Genomic DNA, 23731 nt, shown 5'->3' on the forward strand with positions numbered 1-23731 from the left:
ATTTTGTTCCTTTTTAAATTAAATGTTTTAAGAGTTACCACTTTATTCCAATCAAGATGGCTTCAGGTGTGCCATACCTTTGTAATAAGTAGGACTGTTAGCACTCTAGTTGTTCTTTAGAACACTCTGGGACATTCTGTCATTGGGCTATAGTTGGGCTACATCTGGCTGATATTTGGGCTACATTTGTTTTTTTTGTCTCTGGTGGCCATCTTTGGGCTACATTGGGCTACATTGGGCTACTTTGGGCTACATTGGTCTACATTTGGGCTCCAACATATATATAGCCCAATGTAGCCCAATATATATTTTTCAAAGTTAATTTTCGTAAAAACCACTGGAGCCTATATCTTGAGACATAGCAAAGGCACATCGGGCTACCAGTCCCTACAATTTTGCCAAGTTTGGTGTAGATCCATTCAGCCGTTCAGGCTAAAAGTGAGGCCAACCGCCCTATGGAAAATTGCATGGGAAAAACACGTTTTGGGACCCCCCTTTTTTCTCGGCCCCCCCTTCACGAAACCCCCCCAAATTTTCAGGGGCTGCTCAGAAACAAAATGTTCCATTTTCCTGAAAATTTCAGCCAATTCTGTCCTCAAACGCCAAAGTTATTCGACATAGAATTTTCAAAAATCCCATAGGAAAAAAATCCTAACTATATATACCTACTGGCTATCGCCAGTAGGTAATAAACGCGTTTGTTTGTTGACTTTTTCAAATTAAACTGAGACCGAAATTTACCACCTCCTGAGTGCTGCTGTTCCTTTCGAGTAAGGGAGCCTTGAGCGTTTATATTTATATTTATATAATTAACAACAAAGGAGTGACTAGAAAAGAAAGCACTAACATTTTTAAAATTTTTTAAGTGAAGTGAAATGTGAAAAAAATACAACCATTATTTTATATATTACTCTCACTCACCCAACTATTGGGTGACATGCTTCATCATTGGGTAGTTTTCACCAGGCAGGTAAAAGACCTATCTGGTGTGCTACGACACCTGCATCTGCAGTGGAGCTGGATTCAGTAAAAACAGTGAATAAAGTGAAAAAGTGATAAAGGTAAAAGGTGCGAACGCTGATCCAAACCAACCTTTAATAAAGATCGGCGTGAGCATCTGGTTAAAAAGGGTGGAATGGATAATGTAGACCTTAAGTTTGAGTCGTATCATTCAAATCACTGGGTCGACATGTTTCTGCTCTTAAGGCCAAGTCGGCCGAGCTTTCATCAGGACCAAAAAAGGAAAAAACACTGGGCGGTATGCACTCTCTAAGGTGCACCCTAACCTCAGTGTAAACGTTTAAGTGTTTTTAAACTCACGGTTCTTAGTACCGACTAAACCTGGGATTTCCAGGTCATGTGGATATGAAACGGAGATTGTTTTCACATCATGGGGCCAAGTGGTGGGGGTTTCCTTCACATCGGAGGGAACAGCGCTCCGATGGCTCCCCGTGTATGACCTAGAATGATCACATCCACTGCCCGAACGGTCTACATTATCCATTCCACCCTTTTTAACCAGATGCTCACGCCGATCTTTATTAAAGTTTGGTTTGGATCAGCGTTCGCACCTTTTACCTTTATCACTTTTTCACTTTATTCACTGTTTTTACTGAATCCAGCTCCACTGCAGATGCAGGTGTCGTAGCATACCAGATAGGTCTTTTACCTGCCTGGTGAAAACTACCCAATGATGAAGCATGTCACCCAATAGTTGGGTGAGTGAGGGTAATATATAAAATAATTGTTATATTTTTTTCACATTTCACTTCACTTAAAAAAATTTTACAAATTTTGTGTTTTCTTTTCTAGTCACTCCTTTGTTGTTAATTATATTTCGATTGCGGTATAGGAGTGTCCTTTGAGCCCTAACTCTCTTGTTGTTGTTATATATTTATATTTATATACACATTTTATACACTTCAAGAAGCTGCTTAAAACTTGGCTTTTTTGAAGAATGACTTTTTATGCCTCCTCGGCCGCCTCTCTTTCTCAGGCGTCGCGAGATCCCTTGGGGGATGATTTGTGCGCCTTAAAAATGAGTTTAATAAAAAAAAAAATCTGCATCATGTTGTGTGAGAAAATAGTAAATGTTCTTTAAACGTTGGTTGCTGCGTTGCACTATATTTTAGGTAAAAAATGTCCCTATACACTAAGATTGAAAGATTCTATAATAATATTGTTTTTATATATATATATATAGTTACAAATAGTAAATATGACATATTTCAAATTTTTACGTTAATGGAACGTGTTTAAATAAAATTTTAAGATATATATAAATATACATATTTGAAAGCACACTCACATATATACGTATATATGTATTATATGTGTATGTTGATGTACACACATACATATATATGATAAAAATGAAAATAGTCATTATATTTTCCATTATTATTTTCTTTTTTAAATGTACTAATTTTACATATATATATATATATATATATATATATATATATAAATACATATTATCAAAGGCGTTGAACTCAAGAGGGGTAAAATGTACTATTCCCACTCCTATCGATGGAACAGTAGGAAAAGCGTCGGACACAGGAGGGGTAAAATTTACTATTCCCACTCCAGTTGGTGCAACGGTAGGGAAAGCATTGAACTCAGGAGGGGTATGTTTCACTATTCCCACTCCAGTTGGCGGAACAGTAGTAAAAGCATTGGTCTTAGGAGTGGTAACATTTTCTATTCATACTCCAGTCGGTGCAACAGTAGGGAAAGTATTGGACTCAAAAGGGGTAAAATTTACTATTCCCACTACAACATGTGCAACAGTAGGGTAAATGTTGGATTGCAAAGGGGTAAAATGTACTATTCTCACTCCACTCAGTGCAACAGTAGGGAAAGCGTTGCACTGAAGAAGGGTAAAAGCTACTATCCCACTCCAGTGTGTGAAGCAGTAGGGAAAGTAATTCACTTCAAGCACATACCATGTTTTAAAACGTGTGTTAATTGAACAAAAATAAAAACTACTAATATATGAATAGTAAAATATATATATATATATATATATATTCAAACGAAGAGTTGCCCAAAAGTGAGGGAGCCACACAAGATGAGTTTAAATCCATTTAATCAGAGGATTGCAGTCTTCCTGTCACTCACAGCACAAAATGTAGAGCCAAACGCGTTTCGGGCGTGTCACCGCCCTTGATCACTGGCAAACAGATGAAGCAGCAGCAACAAGGGAACCATCTGCGCATAATTAAATATCCCGCCCCAGTGGGCGTATGCGCGATTGCATGCTGGTCTTTGAAGTTCCCTCATTGGCATTCCAACCACAGTGGGTCCTGCCGTATCATCCAATGTTCAATCTTGCCCCAGTGGGCATGCGGAAAGCAGACAGGCTGACACATAGTAACACCATCCTCCAAACGGACTCATCTCTCCGCAGTGTCCCTTTATCTCCGTCACTGCAGACCCGCTTGTAGGCAGTGGGGCTTCCTCGCGGCTCGGCAGACCGCTAACATTCAAACGAAGAGTTGCCCAAAAGTGAGGGAGCCACACAAGATGAGTTTAAATCCATTTAATCAGAGGATTGCAGTCTTCCTGTCACTCACAGCACAAAATTTAGAGCCAAACGCGTTTCGGGCGTGTCACCGCCCTTGATCACTGGCAAACAGATGAAGCAGCAGCAACAAGGGAACCATCTGCGCATAATTAAATATCCCGCCCCAGTGGGCGTATGCGCGATTGCATGCTGGTCTTTGAAGTTCCCTCATTGGCATTCCAACCACAGTGGGTCCTATATATATATACATTTTAAAACAATTAAACAATGTACATAATTTAAAAAAAAGTTATATCAAATTAAAAATTGCATTAACTGATTCATTAAATTCCCACACTATACACCCACATACCTAGCAGCCCAAATTTAAAATACGATATTACAACACAATTAACAAATTAAGCAATAAATAAAATAAATAATAAAGAATGCACAATTAATTGTTAATTATCTTCCCTCCCTATCCCCTTAAAAACACAACAATGCACACCTAATATATAAAATGAAAATCTATTTATTAAATAATGTATGTATTTTTATATAAATTAAACATTTTAATTCAAATAATGAATTAATTAAAAAGTATTATTTACTTAATTCGCTTCCCACCATATACCCCTATAAACCCAACAATCCACACCTAAACTTAGTTTAAAAAAACATTTGCAAAATGTACATAATTCATTATCAATTATATAATTAACAATTAATTAAAACTTAAATTATTTCCTAATTAACTACCAACCCCATACCTCTACAAACCCAACCCACACCTAAAACATTATACAATTTACATCATTAATTGTCAATTTAATAAATAATATTAATTTTAAAGTAATTCCTACTTATTTATACTTGATTTACTTCCTACCCTGTACCCTTACAAACCTCACAACCAGCTCTGACAATATAAATTATTATAAACAATTTAAATAGAAATGATAAATAACCTAAAATTACAACTTTATAAAAAAATACAAAAACGATACAAACAATATATAACATATACAATTGCAATATTATTTAGAACACATAAAGATAATGAAAAATAATATTTTACAACAATTTTATGGTAAACAATTTTAACAAAAAAGATATTCTTCAAAACAATACTGCTCACCTTAAAAATAGATATTTTCGTAAACGATATACCTGCAACACAATATTTCTGAGCAGTGGCTGTGGGGCGGTGCGGCAGGGGAGGGACAGGGGGTAGTAAACTCAGACATACGACAGAACGTAGGAAAGTAATTATTACGTTCCTCCGTTGCATCGTATGTCCGAGTTTACTACCCCACCCTGCCCCTCCCCCGCCAAGCCTCACCGTCCCACAACACGCCCTATGCGAGCCGCCACTGTTTCTGGGACATGATATTAAAAACTCGATAGTAGTGTCACTCTATATATATGATTCGATTGTTTGTCCGAATAACATATTTTATCATCTCTGCTGTGGGGTAACTATAGCTCTGCTCTGCGGTATTCCCCTGGCACACACCAACTTTGGTTGCTGCTCTGCAATGCTCTGTATTTTAGCAGTTCTGTCCTCAAGTGCACTGGCTGCTGGTAATTTTAGCAGGGTGAGGGGTTGGCAGACCACACACACACATACACACTCGGTCACATCCGTGTATTCACCCATTCACAACACTCACTTACAAATTCATACATTAATACACTCCACACCAAACATCCAAAAATATAAATCTTACCTGCACTGCAGCTCCCGGTGAAGGAAACCTCAAAGGTCCCAAGAGGATTGGAACTACTGTCTCCTCTCATTGGCTGACTTCAGGTCAGCCTATGAGAGGAGACAGTTGTCTCTCAGTCGTCACAGAGTGGGATGGGGTCAGAGAGAGTTGCTGCCCACACCCCACTCTGTGACGAGTTGTCACTGACTGACAAGCAGCCATGGGCACTTCAGAGCTTACAACTGAATTGCCCATGTCTGAGGCAATCAGCAATGCTCCCACTCATCACGCCGAGATGGGGTGGTCCTCGTGGCAACTTTCCCAAGCTGAGGAGGTCACGCCCACAGGGCAGTGCAATTCTCAGCCTAGCTTAGTTCAGCTCTGGCAGCGCGGTGCCTGCACATTTAGTGCAATTCTAGCTCCTGACTGCCTGACCAGAACAAGAAGAGGGCCTGTCAGGCTGACCTTTACTTGTCGGGAAAATAGGTGGGGTGCATGACTCCTCTGTCCGTTCGGAGTGGCCTCAGCTGGTCTTGTGTGTAGATACGTACCTTTAGAGCAATATTTAACTGGTGCAACAAAATAGATATTTTGTGTACATTAATTTAGTATAATCAAAATATCTTGACTAAAGCCAGACCTAAAAATCATTAATAATATGCATATTTGTAACAATGTAATAAATACACACATTTAAACTGGGCATTAAAGAGAATTTATGTAAACACCCTACTGTGCATGTATGTTGCTGAATAATGACCATTACAGGTTTTCTTTCGCTTTACACATACTTATTTAACCCGAATGTAGCCGTAAGTGCAGGTTCATTCTAAATAAATATATTTAATGAGAAAATAACGAAAAGGGCATGCTGCATGGTTGACAAGTTAAGTGTACATTAATCACGTTCCTGCAGCGAACAGTTTAATGGGTTCTGGTGAGTGGATAAATGCTGAGGTTACCAAGGAAAAGGTTTAATTAACAGCTTGAGCTTTAAAACGTGTTCCGTACTTGCTGCAGTACTTGCTGCTCTGGTCCTGAAACAATAGTATTTCTTTGCTAATCCTTCTCTGCTCAGTTTGTGCTCAGAGGCTTCTACACAAAGCGACTCCCTGGTAGATTTTGATAGAGTTGTTTGTTCATTTCAGCAGAACAATGTTCCACAATTTATTTTGTTTTACAGCATTCAAAGGCCACAATAGACACCGATAAAAAACATAAGAATTAGAGCATAGGACTAGAACTTCACATAAATTCGTAAAAAATAATCTTTAGAAATTTTCCATTTCTTTTACTTCTTAACATTGAGAGATGTTGTTAACATAAAGTACTTTTGTGCATTACATTCCACACATTGTCTCACTCACCGAATCGGATTAAGCAACTTCATGTATACATCAACCACGTTAAAATCTATAAGTGTCACATCCCTAACAGTTAGAGTTATATTTTTGTAAGGATAGAAACTCCTAAAATCAAATACTTCACTTGGAAGGGAGTTTTTTACACAGAGGCGAAAAACAAATGTGCACTCGAGGAGGATATAGTGCTATCCATGAAAAGCCGAATCATATGTCTGCCCTGCATATCACGAAACAGTGGTTCTTGTTCCTTAATTATGGGCTTACGAGCTTTTTGGGCCTCTATCCGCTTTTCTTCAGCAACCTCACCTGGCTATCGGGCAGTAGAGGTTATCATTTAGAAAATACAGCTATATGTCTTACTGTATCAACATTTAGAAATAAAGTTAAAAAATGTGAAAAACATACAAAAAAAGAAAATTCAAAATGTTTTGCATTTAGAAATCAAGGGCTGGGCACTCGTTGTTCCTCCTCAATGCATCACTTTCTAGCTCCTACTTTCATTCTGTTCCCAGCTTTGCTTCAACATGAACGTTTCACTAATACCGAAAAAGGCTAGGGTGACTTCTTCCAGAACATATACCAATGCATTTAAAGGCATGACAATAACTGTTATCATCATAACCAAGCATTAGCATATTGATATTCTTGTGAAAGGGAATACGTACATTCATATTAAGCCTTGCCTTTTAATGACCTGAACTTTTGAAACAAAGACACTGTCAACTTTTTGCTAGTGTGTTGTTATATAGTCAATAAAAGACATTCAAGGGCATCTGCTGTATTTATAATTTTGAGGATATCCTGGGATTAAAGGGCAATGGTGGACATCAGACAAATGTCTGACTTCTAGGGTCTCTTGTAAATGTAATGTAATGTAAAAAATTCTTATAAGCGCGGCTTACACCGGACGGTTTCTTGGCGCTGTTCACTTATTTAAAGAAGAGGCATGAAGGGAAAGTGAAGAGTGCTTATGTGTAGATGCTACGGAAGAGGTGAGTTTTAAGGAGGGACCTAAAGTGAGGGTAGGAAGGAGAAAGTCCGAGTTCCCGCAGAAGTGAATTCCAGAGTGAAGGAGCCAGGAAAGAGAATCTGAGACCTCCGTGTTTTTTGCGCCTGAACCTAGGCGTCTGAAGGAGCGCATGGTGAGAGGATCTGAGGTGCCTGGAGGTAACGTAGGGGTGCAGGAGAGAGGAGATAAAGGAAGGGCCGATGCCGGCCAGAGATTTGTAGGTCAAACAGCCTAGTTTGAACTTGCAACGCTCTGATACTGGGAGCCAGTGGAGGGCTTTAAGCAGGGGGCGGACATGGTGGTGTTTGGGTTGATGGTAGATCAGGCGGGCTGCCTGATTCTGTATCAACTGTAGTCTTTTAATTTGATATTGTGGGATGCCTGCATACAGGACGTTGGCATAGTCGATCCGGGAGATGACTAATGCCAGCAGTGCCAAAGTGAGGGTTTCGGTGGTCAAAAAATGAGCTATTTTCCGGATCTTCCTAAGCTGGAAAAACAGGAGGACACAGTGGCACTGACCTGATGCTTCATAGAGAGATCATGGGAAATAAAAACTCCCAAGCTTTTCACCTTGTCAGCGGGGCACGGGGAGGAGCCGGGGGAAAGGGGCCAGAAGGTGGGGTTCCAGGGATTGGATGGGCCTCCGACAAGAACAAGCTCCGTCTTGTCGGGGTTGAGTTTAAGATGGTGAGCACTCATCCAATTACTGATGTGGCAAAGGGTGGACTGAAAGTCTTTGACCGCTTCGTCCGAGGAATCAAGGTTGAAGACAAGCTGAATGTCATCTGAATAATTAAATGCAGTGACATTCCTTCCCCGGAGGGAGCGGATCAGGGGGGTAAGGTACAAATTAAATAGGAGTGGTGACAGGGACGAACCCTGCGGGACGCCGCAGGTGAGCTTCATCCTGTCAGCCGAAAACTGGGAGAGTCGGACAGATTAGTGGCGGTTAGTCAGGAAGGAGCGGACCCAACTAAGGGCCGTCCCACTGATGCCCGCCTCCTTGACACGGTCGACCAAGATGGTGTGGTCGATCGTGTCAAAGGCCGCCGACAGATCCAGGAGAATCAGGGCTTGACTAAGGTTAGAGTTGGCGCCTCTACGGAGTTCCTCCATGACCGAGAGGATGACCGCCTCCGTCGAATGGGCAGGTCTAAACCCGGCTTGCTGGGAGTCTAGGAAATTGGAATCTTCGATAAAAGAACTGAGGACGCTAGTTACATGTGTTTCAAGTACCTTACTAAGGTAAGGGAGAAGGGAGATAGGGCGGAAGTTACCCATGACCGCGGGGTCAGCGTTGGGTTTTTTTAGTATGGGAACCACCTCAGCGTTTTTAAACTGGCTGGGGACCTCACCGAGCAGAAGAGAATTGTTCAGGAGGGCCAGCCGAGGGGCAGGGCAAGCCGAAAAGGCAGCACGGAAAATCGCAGGAGGGCAGCAATCCGTGGGGGAGCCAGATGAGACTCTATTGAGCAGAGAGAGAAAATCTCCTTCTAGTATGGGGGGAAGCTGGGTCAGGGAGTGGGTATTAAGGTAGGGAGTACCCTCTGTAAGGGGCATCGCCGGAGATCCAGAGGAAATACTGTTTTTAATTTTGATGATTTTATCTGTGAAGAATTGGTTAAGGGAATCACATAGTGCCTGAGATGAGAGGGGTTTGATGGTCACCCTGTCCGGGTGTGAGAGCTCCTCCACAATGGCAAAGATTTCTTTAGATTTTTGCGCAGAATTAAGAATTTTTGTAGAGAAGTAAGCAGTTTTGGCGACTGAAATAGCCTGTTTGTATTCTCCAGATAGTTTTAAGAATTGTAGTTTTTCTGAGGGGTCATAGTTTCTACGCCAGCGACGCTCGGCTTGGCGGAGTCCCAGTTTTAAAGATTTAAGGCTATCTGAGAACCATCGGTGTGCGTCATGGGGATGCTTAGTTCTAATTAACTTAAGGGGGGGCGACCTTGTCGCTAGCGGACTCTAGCCATTGGACAAGTGCAGCTTCCTGGGAGTCTATAGAGCCGGGGCTGGGTGTAATCGCAGATGTTAAAAAGGTAAGAAATAGATCGAGGTCTGCTTTGTTCCAATTACGGGCCAGGAGGCTAGGGCCTCGGCTACGGGGGGGCGGTGGAGGGACCAGGAGAAGAAAAGAGATTAAGAAGTGGTCCGACCAGTGACAGGGTGAGATCGCAAGTGACTTGATTTCAAGATTGTAGGTCCACACCTGATCTAGGATGTGGCCCTTGGAATGAGTGGCCGTGTGGACGTGTTGAAGGCCATTGAGCCCACTTAACAGGTCGGTGAAAGCCAAGGAGTGGGAGCTTTCGTGTACGTCTGACGGCCAGTAGTTAAAATCTCCCAGGACCAGGAGTTTGGAGTTATTAATTGTGAGCACTTTGTAATTGTAACACTTTAAGGAACTGCCTCCTGCTTTCGAGAAGGATGTGTGTCTGCCTCCAGCATCCTCTAGTAATAACCTAATGTACTGCAGCCCATTTACTGCAAGGATATACATCTGGCTCCATGAACCTCTAGCAAGAGCCTTGGGTACTGAACCATGTTTGATGTCAGGGACCTCAAATAATTACCCAATGCACTGTATTCTGCTACAGAAAAGGATTTACATCTGGCTTAAGTGACCTTTAGCAACGATCTAACGGAATACACTCTGCTGTGGAGAAGATGTGTTTCTTTCTCCAGGGCCAGCCGCGGCCCGTGGAGGGAGTTGCGGTGGGGCAGGCAGGCGGGGCAGGGTGGGGGGGTGATAAAAACTGGAGTATGGATGATTACAGGTAAGTAAACAATCAAATTAATAAAACGAATTTCGTATTGCGCCCTGCGTTGCATTTTGCGATGCAGGGCATAGAACAAAATCCCCCACCCCACCTGCTTGCCCCACCGCAACTCCCTCCATGGGCCACGGCTGTCCAGGGCCTGGAGTATTAGGCTAAGGTACTGCACCATCACACATACCACCTTTCTGTCTTACTCCAGGGACCTCTAGTAACAACCTATGGGACTGCTGTGACCTCTAGTACCAGCCAAAGGGACTGCAACTTGCTACAGAAAATATTTGTGGCTGATTCGAGAGACCTTTAAGAAGAACCTATGGTACTGCAATCTGCTATTGATTATGATTTGTGTCCAGCTCGTGAAAAGAGTTGTGGATTATTGTCTTTCCACAATGAAACACGTGTCGGCTGGCTGTATACACAAAATAAATCCTTCTACCTAACTAATAAACAGACAAGATCAAGCAAAACGACCCAACCGCCTGGACTACACTATTTGTTTTCTATGAGAATTGTATCAATGATTTTATATGTGTGCGCGGGTTCTTTATTGAGTTTCACTCATATTTAACTTTAGATCCCCATTAATTCAGATTTCTCTAAACTTGTGATGAATATCTATATGGAAGGGTTGGTTTGTGTTCAACAACAGTCTCAATTGAACAGAGCATTCAAGGCAAATCTAAACTTCAATTCTCAGAACATGTATTACTATCTCCTCTAGATAGTGGTACATGCTGCTGATCTATAGTATGTAAGCAAATCAACAAGTACTCATCCTTGTTGCATGCCATGAGAACATGGATATCTCCAATCTTCTCCACTTGTAGCGGGCGCGATTCCATATGCCAGGCTGTGTACAGCTGCTACTGTTGATGCTGTATTACTAGTTGTACCAACGTGACTTTGGTGTTTGATCTATCATATTACGAGCACTTGTGATCTTTACTTCCTACGTTTTACAAGAGCATTTGTATTTGTTTTCCTTGAAAATTGGACACACTGAATCCTAGCACTATTTACAAATGCGCTGTCTAGCGCTGTCTTCACAATCATTTACATTTCTGGAAAGTGTTTTGAAGTCTTACTTGTGACCTAATAATTAGGACTCTGGATTATCACCATTGCTGTTGTGCATCCCGAACAACTGAGGGATCAAAGGAGCTCACTTCTCATCTTTTCCAAATTATTGCTAAGCTTTGAAAAAGTCATATACACGACAAAACATGTGTCACTGTCTGCATCTACGATACATACCTTGTGTCAACACAATCAAGATTTTACATGCTTTTTGCTTTCTGTACTTAGATGGTTACTTTTTGTATTGTATATATTGCATTGTGTTGTCTTTATTGAAACCAACTGACAACAAGGTCGGTTGATAAACTAAACAGTGATTGTGCTCTGTAACTAAGGTTTTGATCTTCAATCTTTTGTCCGTTTTTACCATTAATCTTGTGGAGTGCAGCTCAGGCACCCTTTATGATAGGCCATTTTAGGTAAGGTTCTTTGCAATTTTTGCTTATTTATTCTTTCAATCACAGTTTTCAAATCCAAGTCTGGTGGCTTAATTCACAAACCATTCCATAACATAAACCCTATGGTCACAGGTTCATAGTGTGTGCATACAGATATTCTTTGTAGGGTGATAAAATGATTGACATTGTATCACAGATAAAAATCATCTGTTACTGATCTAAGTTTCATGAAACCCATCGGGTTGAATGTGCACTTCACAATACATCTGTTATGTTACATCTTTAAATTCTAGTATTGATGAAACTCAAAATTGTCAAAGATGCAAAAACAGATGGATTAAGCATAGATGGCAAAAGGGTACCTAGAGCTTGATAAGCAATACCCGGGTTTCTACAATCCTTGCACAAACATCTGTTTGCACAATTGTAATTGCAAATGGAGCAGAGTAATTACCAGTTGTAATAAAAGTTGCATTCCAAGATTCCGTTTTGGCAGGTCGCACCTGCTGAAATTTAACAGCCCTAAAATACTAGTATAAGCAGATTTTGGAACAGAAAGCAGCGAGATCTGTATGTTGTTACCTCTCTGGATGTGGAACCTTGTCTATTGGGTAATTATCGAACCCAAACATTTTTAAAGAAGGCCTTATATTTATTGCAAAACCCTCTGAGACAATGAGGAGTCTTGACTTTTGAAAGTCAGGATCATACTTGCTATTCTACAATTGTGGGGAACATCTACTAGTGGGATTAAACAATTGTTTGAGCAATAAAGGTCATATTTCCAGTAGTATTCCTACAGGTTTAGGAGAGTCCTTTTAGCAGTTGTGGCTGCTACGCGGAAGCAGCAGTGGGGCGGGTGGGGGTGAAGGGGCGCAGGGGGGGGCATGTTCTGCCCACAGGCTGTAATTCAGCTTGCATGGAGAACAGGAAAAGTGGGCATCACTTTTTGGGCAGCCCGAGAGAGTCAAACAGTCACTGCACACTTAGGAGGGTTCTACCTTCCTCCCCTGCTCTGCAGCCCCAACCCTTCACACAAGTTGCCACAGCAGGATGACAAAATAAAATGATAATACCATTATGTTATTGTCATTTTTTCCCCTTTCTTTTGCTTCTTCAAGGCAGTGGAGTGGCGCTCCTCAGCCTTAGCGGAGGAGTCGCCTCTGCCTTTTAGGCTCAGTGCCTTTGCCTGGTTTTTGAGATTGAATTGGCTCCACCATATACAGTGAATTTGGGTTGATTATCTCGGATCTACTTTGAAAAGCGGAAACATCAATGGATTTGTTTCCATGAATAGATATAGAGTTTTAAAAAAAGTTAATCACCTATTGTAGTATGTGAGACATAGACTAAGCTTTAGGTACACTAACCAGTAGATTGCCCAGACAAAGAATAAAGAAATCAGTATCTATGGGGGAAGGGAAAGTTGCAGTGGTGGCCGACATGGTTCGTGGGTGGCGGGGCAGGTGTGGGCGTGTGCGGGGAGGCGTGAGGGGAAACTGTGTGCAATTTAAAATATATATATAATTAATAAAAAGCACCTACTGCGCCGTGACGGGTCCAGCGTCCCTGCTCCTGCTCTCCTCATCAGACTGAGGCACAGGAAGCACAGCCAGGCTCCCCTGCAATGCAGCAACGTTGTGATTGGTTTTGAGCATCCTGGTTTGAGGATCAACCAGGGAATGGGGGCCTGGGCTTGTTCTCCATGCAGGCTGTAATGCAGCCTGCATGGAGAACTGGGAAAGTACGCATGACTGTTTTGGGTGGCCCGAAAGGGCAGACCTAACAGTCATTGCGTATTTAGGAGTGGGCAACCCACTATTCCCTTGGCCTGCTCTGAGAGCAGAGCAGCCCCATCCCTCCGCCAGCCCGCAAAGCAGCAGGAAACATTAAATGATAATAATTCAAAGTTATTATCATTTTATGTTACCTTTTCTTTGCAGTGCACTGCTTAAAAACAGTAAGGTGATGCTCCTCCACCATAGCGGAGGAGCCGTCCCTGGAAAGTTGCGGAACATCCATATTTACACCACATATTTTTCAAAAAGTTGTATGTTACATTTGCTTTGGGGTTGTGAGCCCGACTTGTCTTTTGCATAGTTCCATTAAACACCTGCAGCTGCCATTTGACATCAAGGTAACTAGTCTTTTGAAATTGCAAAACCACCATGTAAAGGGAATCAAATTGATTGCTCAATCAGGGCCAATATGTTAAGCTACTTGAAAATAATATCAATATACAAATTCCTAAAGAAACGTGAACAAATTTCCAATAGTAAAAAGATACTTTAAAAAAAGCACAAAAAGACAAAACCAGCATCTCTTAATGTAGACATTTCCAGACCTGATCAGTTACATATCCTTTGCAATGGTAAAAGTCAATTTCTTAAGAACCGTGCATGCATATATGGTTCAGGAGAGGGGAATAAAGAGAAGATGGGAAGGTGTGTGAAGACAGAGCACTAGTGAAGTGAATCAAGTTTTAAATATGACAATTTATCACTGACATCAATATAGGATTCACAAAATATAGCAAGAGATTTAGTTAGTATTTATAGGTGAATAATATTTTTGAATGCTGGTAAAGGCTTATATATTTTAAAGATGGCCTTTAGCCTTAAAAACGAAGATGAAAGACATAATTGGAACCCCTCCATAGACAGCTCTATGAAAGATCAAGTTTAGATGAAGGAGTTACCATCTACCTTTATTACAACTTATGTCAAGTAACCTAAGTAATTATACTCATTAGGTCAAAGACATGTTTGATAGCATCGTTTTTTTTTCTCTTCTCTTAAGCAGATGGTTCACTAAAAGAGCATCCAAAAATGCATATATTTCAAAAAGGGAATACAAAATACTTTTTGAGTTGTCATTCACCCACGCCTTATTTAGAGTAGTTTGTGCTGTAAGTTAGTTTCTACTATGCAACTTGGTAACAACTCACACAAAAACACAAGAAAGAATTGCTTTATTACAACTTGGTCTTACCTTGTGATAACATCTAAAGTAGGCAGCCCGCTCATCTGAAAACTTTTCTAGTCGCTTTGGTCCTTTACTTGAAGCTTTCTTGAAAACTAACCAGCATCTCTGATAAATCTGGAAGCAGAAAACAGTCATCGTCGGCATGCTTAATAATCTGCATGTCTCTTACAGCTTAAATTGTGTTGTCTACATGTTTATTCTTTATGACCGAAAACCTTGTAGGATCTTATTTTAATATCCTTTTTTGCACCATACGCCCAGTTTAGTTGTGCTGTCTTATGAGAATTGCCAAGTCTATGGTTACGTTTCCCTTGCCCTCTATATTTTCAGTTAATTGTTCGGCTTTAAAAAAAATCTAAATAATTCATTCATTACCAATAACTGTATCTACATCTTAGGATTCAAAAGGATCTCAATCACTTTTGCTATAGGTTGTAGTAATAGGCTATTCTTGCCCCAAATATGTGGGGAAAACCTATAATAAATATATGTGTAAAAATGAGTATTATATGTAGATATACATATTTGGCACTATACATCAAATTCTCAAATCATCAATTTTTGCACAGCCAGCAAACAGTGAGCTAAAGTTTCACTCATTACTCACCACACAGCACCATAAACCAAACCAAAATCAAGAATGGAAATGCTTGCACCGCTTTGATATTATCACACCAAGACTGCAATGCCACATTATTAGCAGAGTGAGCCCTTTGCAAATTCTAAAAAATAGATAATAATTGCACCTTTCTATTTACTTTGTTTCTCAAGGGTAAGGAAAATTCCAGTATAAGAAATACATATTGAATGATGACTTTGCAAGGTTAGTGAGTAACAATTAGGAGCTAAGGACCTGATGTCAGTTTAGAGGATGTTGCACCATCCATCAGTAAGTTGAACAACATATACCTCTGCCACCCTGACAGACTGCCGTCTTCTAATTTTTGGAGATGACCACCAACCCAGTCTTCATCTTTGTACACTGAAAGGGCCCATGGCCCCGGTGATTCGCTTCAAGACACAACAAGTTCAGTTGATGACTCTACCAGTGTAAATCTGTTATTTCTCCAACTCTAATTGTGACTGAACATCTGCTAGAGCGAGATACCCGAGGTTGTATGGTGAGGCTCTCTTTCCACCAAGCCATTAATTTGAAGACCAATACCAGAATTAATCGTATTTACAGATGTCGTCTTCAGAAGTTCGTAGATACCTTTTAGTCCATTAAAATTGTAAATGGTTATTTTATCCAAAACATTAAAGAGTATAGTTGGCTTGGCTGCAGTAAAAATGCCAATATTTTGAGTGCAGTCCTAATATAGGATTGTGGACACGTACAAACATGCATTTTCTCCCTTTAAAATGAAGGAAACCTAGGTAATGCACTTGTCCCAAAGACACACATTGTGAATGTCTTCTCTTGACCCATACTCCTTACTAAGAATTGCACCTTTGTAAAATAGGCTTTTATTTTGTGTTCATTGCACTAGATTGGTGCTAATCAAGTGAAAATACAACCAAACACACATGCAAATGCACTTTTACCTCCGAAATGTGGTAAGGCCACATACCCCTCAGAATGTTTTTTTTATTTATTTCTTTTTGAGTAGTGTTATGTCTCTGACACAACTGACTCCAAATCTGGATTTCAGTTGCACCTTCTCCCTGCTGTTCATACTTCCCTGTGACATGAGGTATGGGTGAATGGAGTGGACCACAGAAAATGTCAAGAGACAAATCTGAGAATAAGAAATGCACTGTTGAAAAGAAGATGGGTCAGAGAAAAGACAATTAATTGAATGTAAGGAAAAGGAAAAAAGGTAAGATAAGAGGTGAGGAATATAAGCCTACCTGTTTGTGCTTGTATGCCTCTAGGCTGTTACTGCATGAGTGTGCTTGGGCCTGTCTTTATATTGAACGAAAGTATACGGATGCTGGTTTGTCTATTGGGCTGGGAGCATGGGTGCTTGCTTCAAAGTCTTTATGCTCATGGGGGTCACTATGATTGTTCACTTTTGTATGTATGGTTCCATGAATATGAGCTCTTCTATTTATATGTGTGCATGTATGTAAATGTGGTTCTCAAAATGTGTGTGCTTCTATTTAAATGCACCAAAGTAAACCAAGTGTAATTGTTTTGGAACTGCAAGTTTGATTTTAGCACCACAAAACGCTATGTTACATTTATATACCTTTTTGTGTAAAAGTAACACATAGGAGTAAAATGTGTTACTCACACAACTTGTGAGTGCTAGTATATACACCAGTTCATTTGAGATTATTATTCCATTCCAGTCTGCCATTTCTTGTTGAAAATATTCGTTCAACGGTTGCTATGGTTCATTAAGAAGGTTTTGTTTTTGATCTTCAGACAGCTTATGTAATCTTATTGGAGATCTGTTTTATTATTTTTGAAAAACACTTTTTTCTCTCATTAGGCTTTATCATGGTACGCCTGTGACCTCATCTTTATCAGAAATGTTTATCAATCATTGATAATTTTATCACCACTAACCATCGGGTAAAAGCATGTCTGGGAGCTACTAATAGTTTCACACAGCTCACAGGACGTCTTAGAGAGACTTTCATGCGTTTAAGATAACGTTAGGAGATAAGAACCATATTGAGCTCTGTAACTTCAGTAGCCTATATACTTGCTCGAAGGATATAGTGACAGTTTTTAACATAGAGCATTTCAATCTCTACCTTTGTCTTTAACAGGCTACACTTCGCTGTAGCATTGTGTTCATTAGCAAACTATCAGTGGCCCTTGCATATCAGACGTTTTTGGACTTACCTGCATACTCCTTGGGATTCAGGCCAAATTAATAGGTACGTTTTTTTCTGTACTGAACTTCAGACTAGGGATAAGATCTAGTCGTGGTAGTGTATACTTTTATTTTATAACAGTATTACATTATATTTACAGTGAAATATTAAAAAATAACATCAAGTATACACAAGGAGCTTGACCAGCGGTTAATCCATTCATTTTAGGATTTAGGTAAGCTCTCAGGTTGAGTTGAAACGTTCGATTGTGGCCACTATGTAGGAGACTACCTTTCTGATAGACTCCTTTATTATCATTTGTATTTTTAGATGTCTAGCTAGACACAAGTGTCTTTGTATTGGAAGGCGCCACACAAGAGAAACTCTGGTAAGTAGGGTCTTTTAATGTCCGCTGGGATTGCAGTCTGAGCAATCATATAATACAGCTTTCTGCCATCTATAAGATTAGTTTCACCAAATCAAACTAAATTGGCCTTGTAGCTGAACCCAACAATGTATTTACATCTAAAAGATTAGTTCCACCAAATCAATCAAGATTGGCCTTGAAAAAGAACTCAATAAAGTTTTGTCTTGACTACTGTTTGGAGTTGAGACCTTTTATAGGATAATGTCAGATGGTCTGCTGCCTCAAGCTATGAGACTGATGCAACACAAACATAAAATAACAGTCTCATATTATAGGGCTGAGGAAGTATAAAATAATATGATGTGTGTATATATTTGAGCGAATTTTTATCGTTTGGTGGTGGGAGTGCACTATGATGGCCTTATTGTCAGCTTTGTTTCCTATGAAACCTGAACTATGTGGGGAGGTGGGGTTGACATGTGCTTGTCTTTTGTAATTTGTAGATAGTGCCTTGCATTTATATCATAGATACATGCTTATTTAACTTCTTTTTCTGTTTTAGTATGCCATTGGTAAACTCACCCTGAGGAAGGTTCAACACCGAAACGCGTTGGTGATAATTGTGTCTGAATACCAGTGTTTCGCATAAAATTTAAAATTGACATTCAATTGTAGTGTTGTATATATCTTTCTACATGCACTGTACAAAATGATGCTATCTTTGTCAATTTCCCAGAGTGGTCGTATTAACATGGTGAATGATTGATGAACTTTAAAAAAACAAAAAATAATAAATGTCCTTGTGGACATACAATATCAATTTTGTATAAAGACCAGTCTTTTTTATTACTATTTGAAATTATTTGTATATCATGTGGTAAAACTTCAAATATTGTTAAAAGAAAAATAAAAAAAGATATATTTTTGATAATATACATGTGTGAATCAACAAATCATTTTGCCTACATATCTATGATATAGCTGCAGCACGTAGATATAAGCAGCACTTCTGCCCAGTGCAAATTCCTTTTTTCCAAGATAGTTATTTTCATTGTTTGGGTACAATCCGACATAACAGGGGGCCCCTAGTTTTTCCAGAAAAGTAAAATTTGTAATGGGCATACTATGGTATTCTAAAATGTTTCTCTATAAATAAATTGCTTAATAGTGTTTGATTTTGAGTTTTATAAAGTGCAAACAATTACCTAGAGGTGTCCCGGCCCCAAAGGAGGGAAGATAGAGGGAAGGAAATAACATTTTAGTAAAAAGCCAAGTCTTTTGAAGCTTTCAGAAACTCCAGGGATTGGGGACTGAATTAATTGCCAAAGTAAGCTTGTTCCAATTTTGGGTTGTGAAGACCAGAAAACTCCTGCCTCCCCCGGAAGAAAGTATATAGGGAGGCACCACCAAATTCATCGCTGAACTCGATCTAAGGGTCCTGTTGGGCACATACCTGCAGACTTTTCCCCTAAGGAAGGCAGACCCTTAACCTTGAAGTGCTTTATAGGTTATACAAAGCGCTTTAAAGAGAATTTTTTGCGAACAGGCAGCCAATGAGGACTTACCAGAGCATGAGAGGCCAACTGGAATCTTGGACTTTTCCTCAGCAGTCTAGCTATTGTGTTTTGTAAAATTTGTAATTTTTTCGGCTGAACCATGGGTTGGTTAACAAAGAGACTGTTGAAATAGTCAATTCTGGAGATTACAAGGCAGAGGATCACTGTGGACAATAAATTAGGAAACTGTTATTTTCCTGATCATGTGCAGTATGAAGAAGGAGGTAGAGATTACCTTATTAACCTGTTCCTTATAGGTAAGCTGAACCTCTACCAGGATACCCAGATTTTTCACCCTGTTCACAGGGACCAGGAGAGAGCCCAATTCCTCTGGCCACCATGAGGGATTCCTAAAAGAATTGTTATTACTAAAAAGAATAGCTTCCGATTTTTATGGAATTCAGCTTGAGGCAGTTCACATCCATCCAGATACTGACCTCTCACATGCGTGCACAGAATGATTCACTGCTGTCCGGGCTACTTTTGGAAAGAGGCACAAGAAATAAGGTTTCATCTGCATACGAGATAGTTGAAAACCCAAACGACTTCACCAAGGCAGCCAGCGGTATAACATAGATGTTAAAAACGTTGGACTCATCGCAGAGCCCTGAGGTACACTGCAGGGCAGAGAGAAGGATTTCAAGGTGAAGTCACCCAAGGATACTGTCTCAGTTTGCTCAGTGTAAAAAGACCTGAAAAGGGCCAGGGCAGCCCCATCTAGACCTAAATCCACCAACCGGTGTATCAGTAGGTCATCAGAAGTAGCAAGCCCAGCTTCTCTTCTGATGAAATGCTTTTGATCAACACTGAATTGTTGCAATGATAAGTTTGATCTCAGACAGACTTCTTCTACTTCCAAGCACTAAACGTGAAAGTATTTATTGCCAGAGGTTGCAACCACCACAATGGACATATAAATGACTGTTCAATGTGAAAAAGTGATGACGTCAGCATATAGTTTGGAATGCAGCGCTTAACGTGCTACTGACCAAGGCCCTTACTACTACTGTAGATGACACTATATTTGTACAGAATTTACCTATAAACATAATAAAAATGTTGCTCAATAATATATGACTGTGGCGAGTGGAGTATTAAGTGGTGTGAGGGTAGACCTCATCATGTAATACTATCACAATACCCCAAATATGGTCATTCAATTTACACTAATAAATCCTTAGCTCATTCCTTGTAGTGTGGCAAAGAGCAGTCAGGCTTTACTAGCGGAATATGTGTTAAGCATTACATACAACCAACAGGGACGATAAGAAATTGACACCACTCGAGAGAAATCCAATACCAAGTTATAAAAATAAAGTGTATTTTTTATCTTAATTTAACCAATGGAATTGCATACATACAACTGGAGTTATAGTTTTTAGATGTAATAGAAAATGAATGCAAAATTACACTGTGAAAATGTAACATTGCGGCCAATGGAAAAAAACACTAGTGAAAATCAGTCACTTGCAAGTCGAGTTGCGTTGTACCCCTGCAGGCTAAAGGTGATGCTTTTTTTTTCCTTTTTATTGATTTTTTTGTTGCAAACAAAAATATATTAGTTTCATTACATTTTACATAGAAAGAATTCACAACAACACATTCTCCAATAAAGAATAAAAAATGAAGACCAGAGAAAAAAACTGAAGAATTGCTAAAAGAATACAATGAATTTTTTAACATAGATAAAGTCAGACAAATATTTAAGTCGTTTCCTCATGGATCCATTGTTTTATCGGAGACCAGATTTTCCTCCCTAATTGTTTCTTTTTTCTTCCTTTTGTTGCATATATAGCCAGTTCAAAATTAAATTTGGCTAGTAAGCGAGCCCTCCACATAGAAAAAGATGGTAGTTCCGAATTGATCCATTCCTGAGTGATGCATGCACGAAATTCAGACATTATAATAAAAATCAAGTGTTGTTGCTCTCTTTCTATAGAATCTATTGATAATCCAAATAGGATCAATTCAGGAGAGAGAATTTTTTTTCTCCCTGTAATTTTTTCAATAAATAGTTGAATTTCTGAAATTATACCAACTAGTTTAGAAGAAGAAAAAAACATGTGTAATGCATCTGCTCCGATCAGAGTACAGCGATTGCAGATTATACCAGCAGTTTGCCCGATTTCATAACTTTAGCTGGTGTGTAGTAAAGATCACACATAGTCATATAATGTTGAGTTCATGATGGCCCAGAAATTAAAATGGAATTAGCTGTCTTGATTGATTCTTTTATCAAAAGGTTGTTTACTCCCAATTTCTCTGCCCATTTATGTTGAATCATAATGAGATCATCTGAAAGAAAGGTCATAAATAAGTTATACAAATGCCCTATTTTCCTTTTGATATAGAGACTGTCTATTACCAAAATCGTTTTAATACCTTGTCGATCATTGAGAGAGAGCGAATTTAGAAAGCTAAAGATCTGTAAATATTTAAAGTAATCATGAGAAGGGAGTCTGAATTTATGTTGGAGTTCGGAAAAAGTAGATATAGTGGTAGAATTAGCTGAGCATAAATCGCTCCGGTAGCAGATACCAATATGATTCCACCTTTTCATCACCGGATCTCTAAATATAGGGGGAAAACAGTGTGGTGAGTTTAAGGGAGTATATCTTACAATCTTTGGAATCCCAACCAATTTTTTTATGATTCTCCATGTTTTATATGCAGCAGATATAATCTTAAATTTGTTTTTTTTATAGTAACTTGGTTCTATTATTCTTAAGAAATGATTGTTAGCTTCAGTACCTAGTACTAGTTTGTATATCGATGGGGAGTGTGCTTGTGATATGAAGGTTTTGTTGCCCACAATCAAAGGAGATATGAATTGTAACACGGTTGCCAAGTAATAGAATAAAAAATATGGAACGGCCCATCCTCCTCTATCCTTTGGTATGATCATTTTTTTATAAGCTCTCCTAATGCCTTTATATCCCCAAAAGAATCTTCCTGACATTTTTTCGAGTTGCTTAAAAAAATCAAGCGGGAATTCCAATGGGACTGTTCTAAATAAGTATATAAATTTTGGGAAGATCAGCATTTTTAACACATTGTTCCTACCATACAGTGATAGATGTAAATGATCTATTCTTTCCAAGGTTGAATTGGCTTTCTTCAGGATCGGAGCAAAATTAAGATTAGGAATCTTCGAAATTGGTGTTGTTAATTTAATCCCCAAATAGGTTGCTTCGGAGACTATATTATTGAGAGGCGGAGGGTTTTGACCAACAAAAAGTATTTGAGTTTTGGATAAGTTTAATTTATATCCTGAGAAGGAACCAAAAGTTGCTGCTAATTCTTCAATCCTAGAGAAAGCCCTTTCAGTATCCTTAGTGACTACTACTAGATCATCTGCATAAGCAAGAGCTCTATAGGTGACACCGCCCAACTCCACCGGGATTATATACTCATCTTGATTTAATTGATTAAGAAAGATGTCAATGTAAATGGCAAAAAGAAGAGGGGAAGAAGGTCATCCCTGTTGTGTTCCTCGTTGAATAGGGAATAGGGCAGATTTAGTGGCCCCAATTTTTACAGCTGAAATCTGGTTTTTGTACAGAGCCTTGACGGCGGTTACTATTCCTGGACCAAAGCCCTTTATAACCAACAGATCCCAAAGATAGGGCCATGCCACCTTATCGAATGCTTTTTCGGCATCCAATAGGGTGATCCCAATTGATGTTTTGGTACCCTCTGCCCAGTCCATCATAGCAATAACTCTCCGAATATTATCTGCTGTGTCTCTATTTGGGATAAACCCATGTTGCCATCGGGACACAATTGTGGATATTATTTTTGACAGTCGTGTAGCTAGTATTTTTGAATATATCTTACTATCAGTATCTATTAATGATATTGGCCTATATGATGCAGGGTTTAATGGATCCTTATCCTTTTTAAGAAATGTAATTATAACCGATTGGGACCAGGACTCCAGTGGGAAACCTCTCTGTGCCTCATGAAAGGTGATGAGTATATCTTGTTTTATGATGTTCCTAAAAATCTTATAACATTCCAATGGGTTACTGTCAGGTCCCGTTGCTTTACCTATTGCTAGCGATGTTATTGCATTTTCAGTTTCTTCCCAAGTGATTTCTGTTTCTAAGGCTAATTTTTGGTCATTAGACAGAGATGGTAAAGCATTTACCCTGGCGAAGTACATACACTGTTCTGAAGAATAAGAGTAATCTTTATATTGAT

At 39.5% G+C, this 23731-nt stretch overlaps 1 protein-coding gene across 2 annotated transcripts in view; it reads right to left on the minus strand.

Annotated features, from left to right (window-relative positions):
* DOK5 (docking protein 5) overlaps window positions 1–23731 on the minus strand; it is a 590993-nt gene that overhangs the window by 341426 nt on the left and 225836 nt on the right. For both annotated transcript variants that reach the window (XM_078650481.1, XM_078650482.1), the window contains one exon: window positions 14843–14950. In XM_078650481.1, the coding sequence (XP_078506607.1) occupies window positions 14843–14950 (108 nt within the window). The remainder of the gene's footprint in view (window positions 1–14842; window positions 14951–23731) is intronic.

Source organism: Lissotriton helveticus, chromosome 7, assembly GCF_964261635.1.
Source record: "Lissotriton helveticus chromosome 7, aLisHel1.1, whole genome shotgun sequence".
NCBI lineage: Eukaryota > Metazoa > Chordata > Amphibia > Caudata > Salamandridae > Lissotriton > Lissotriton helveticus.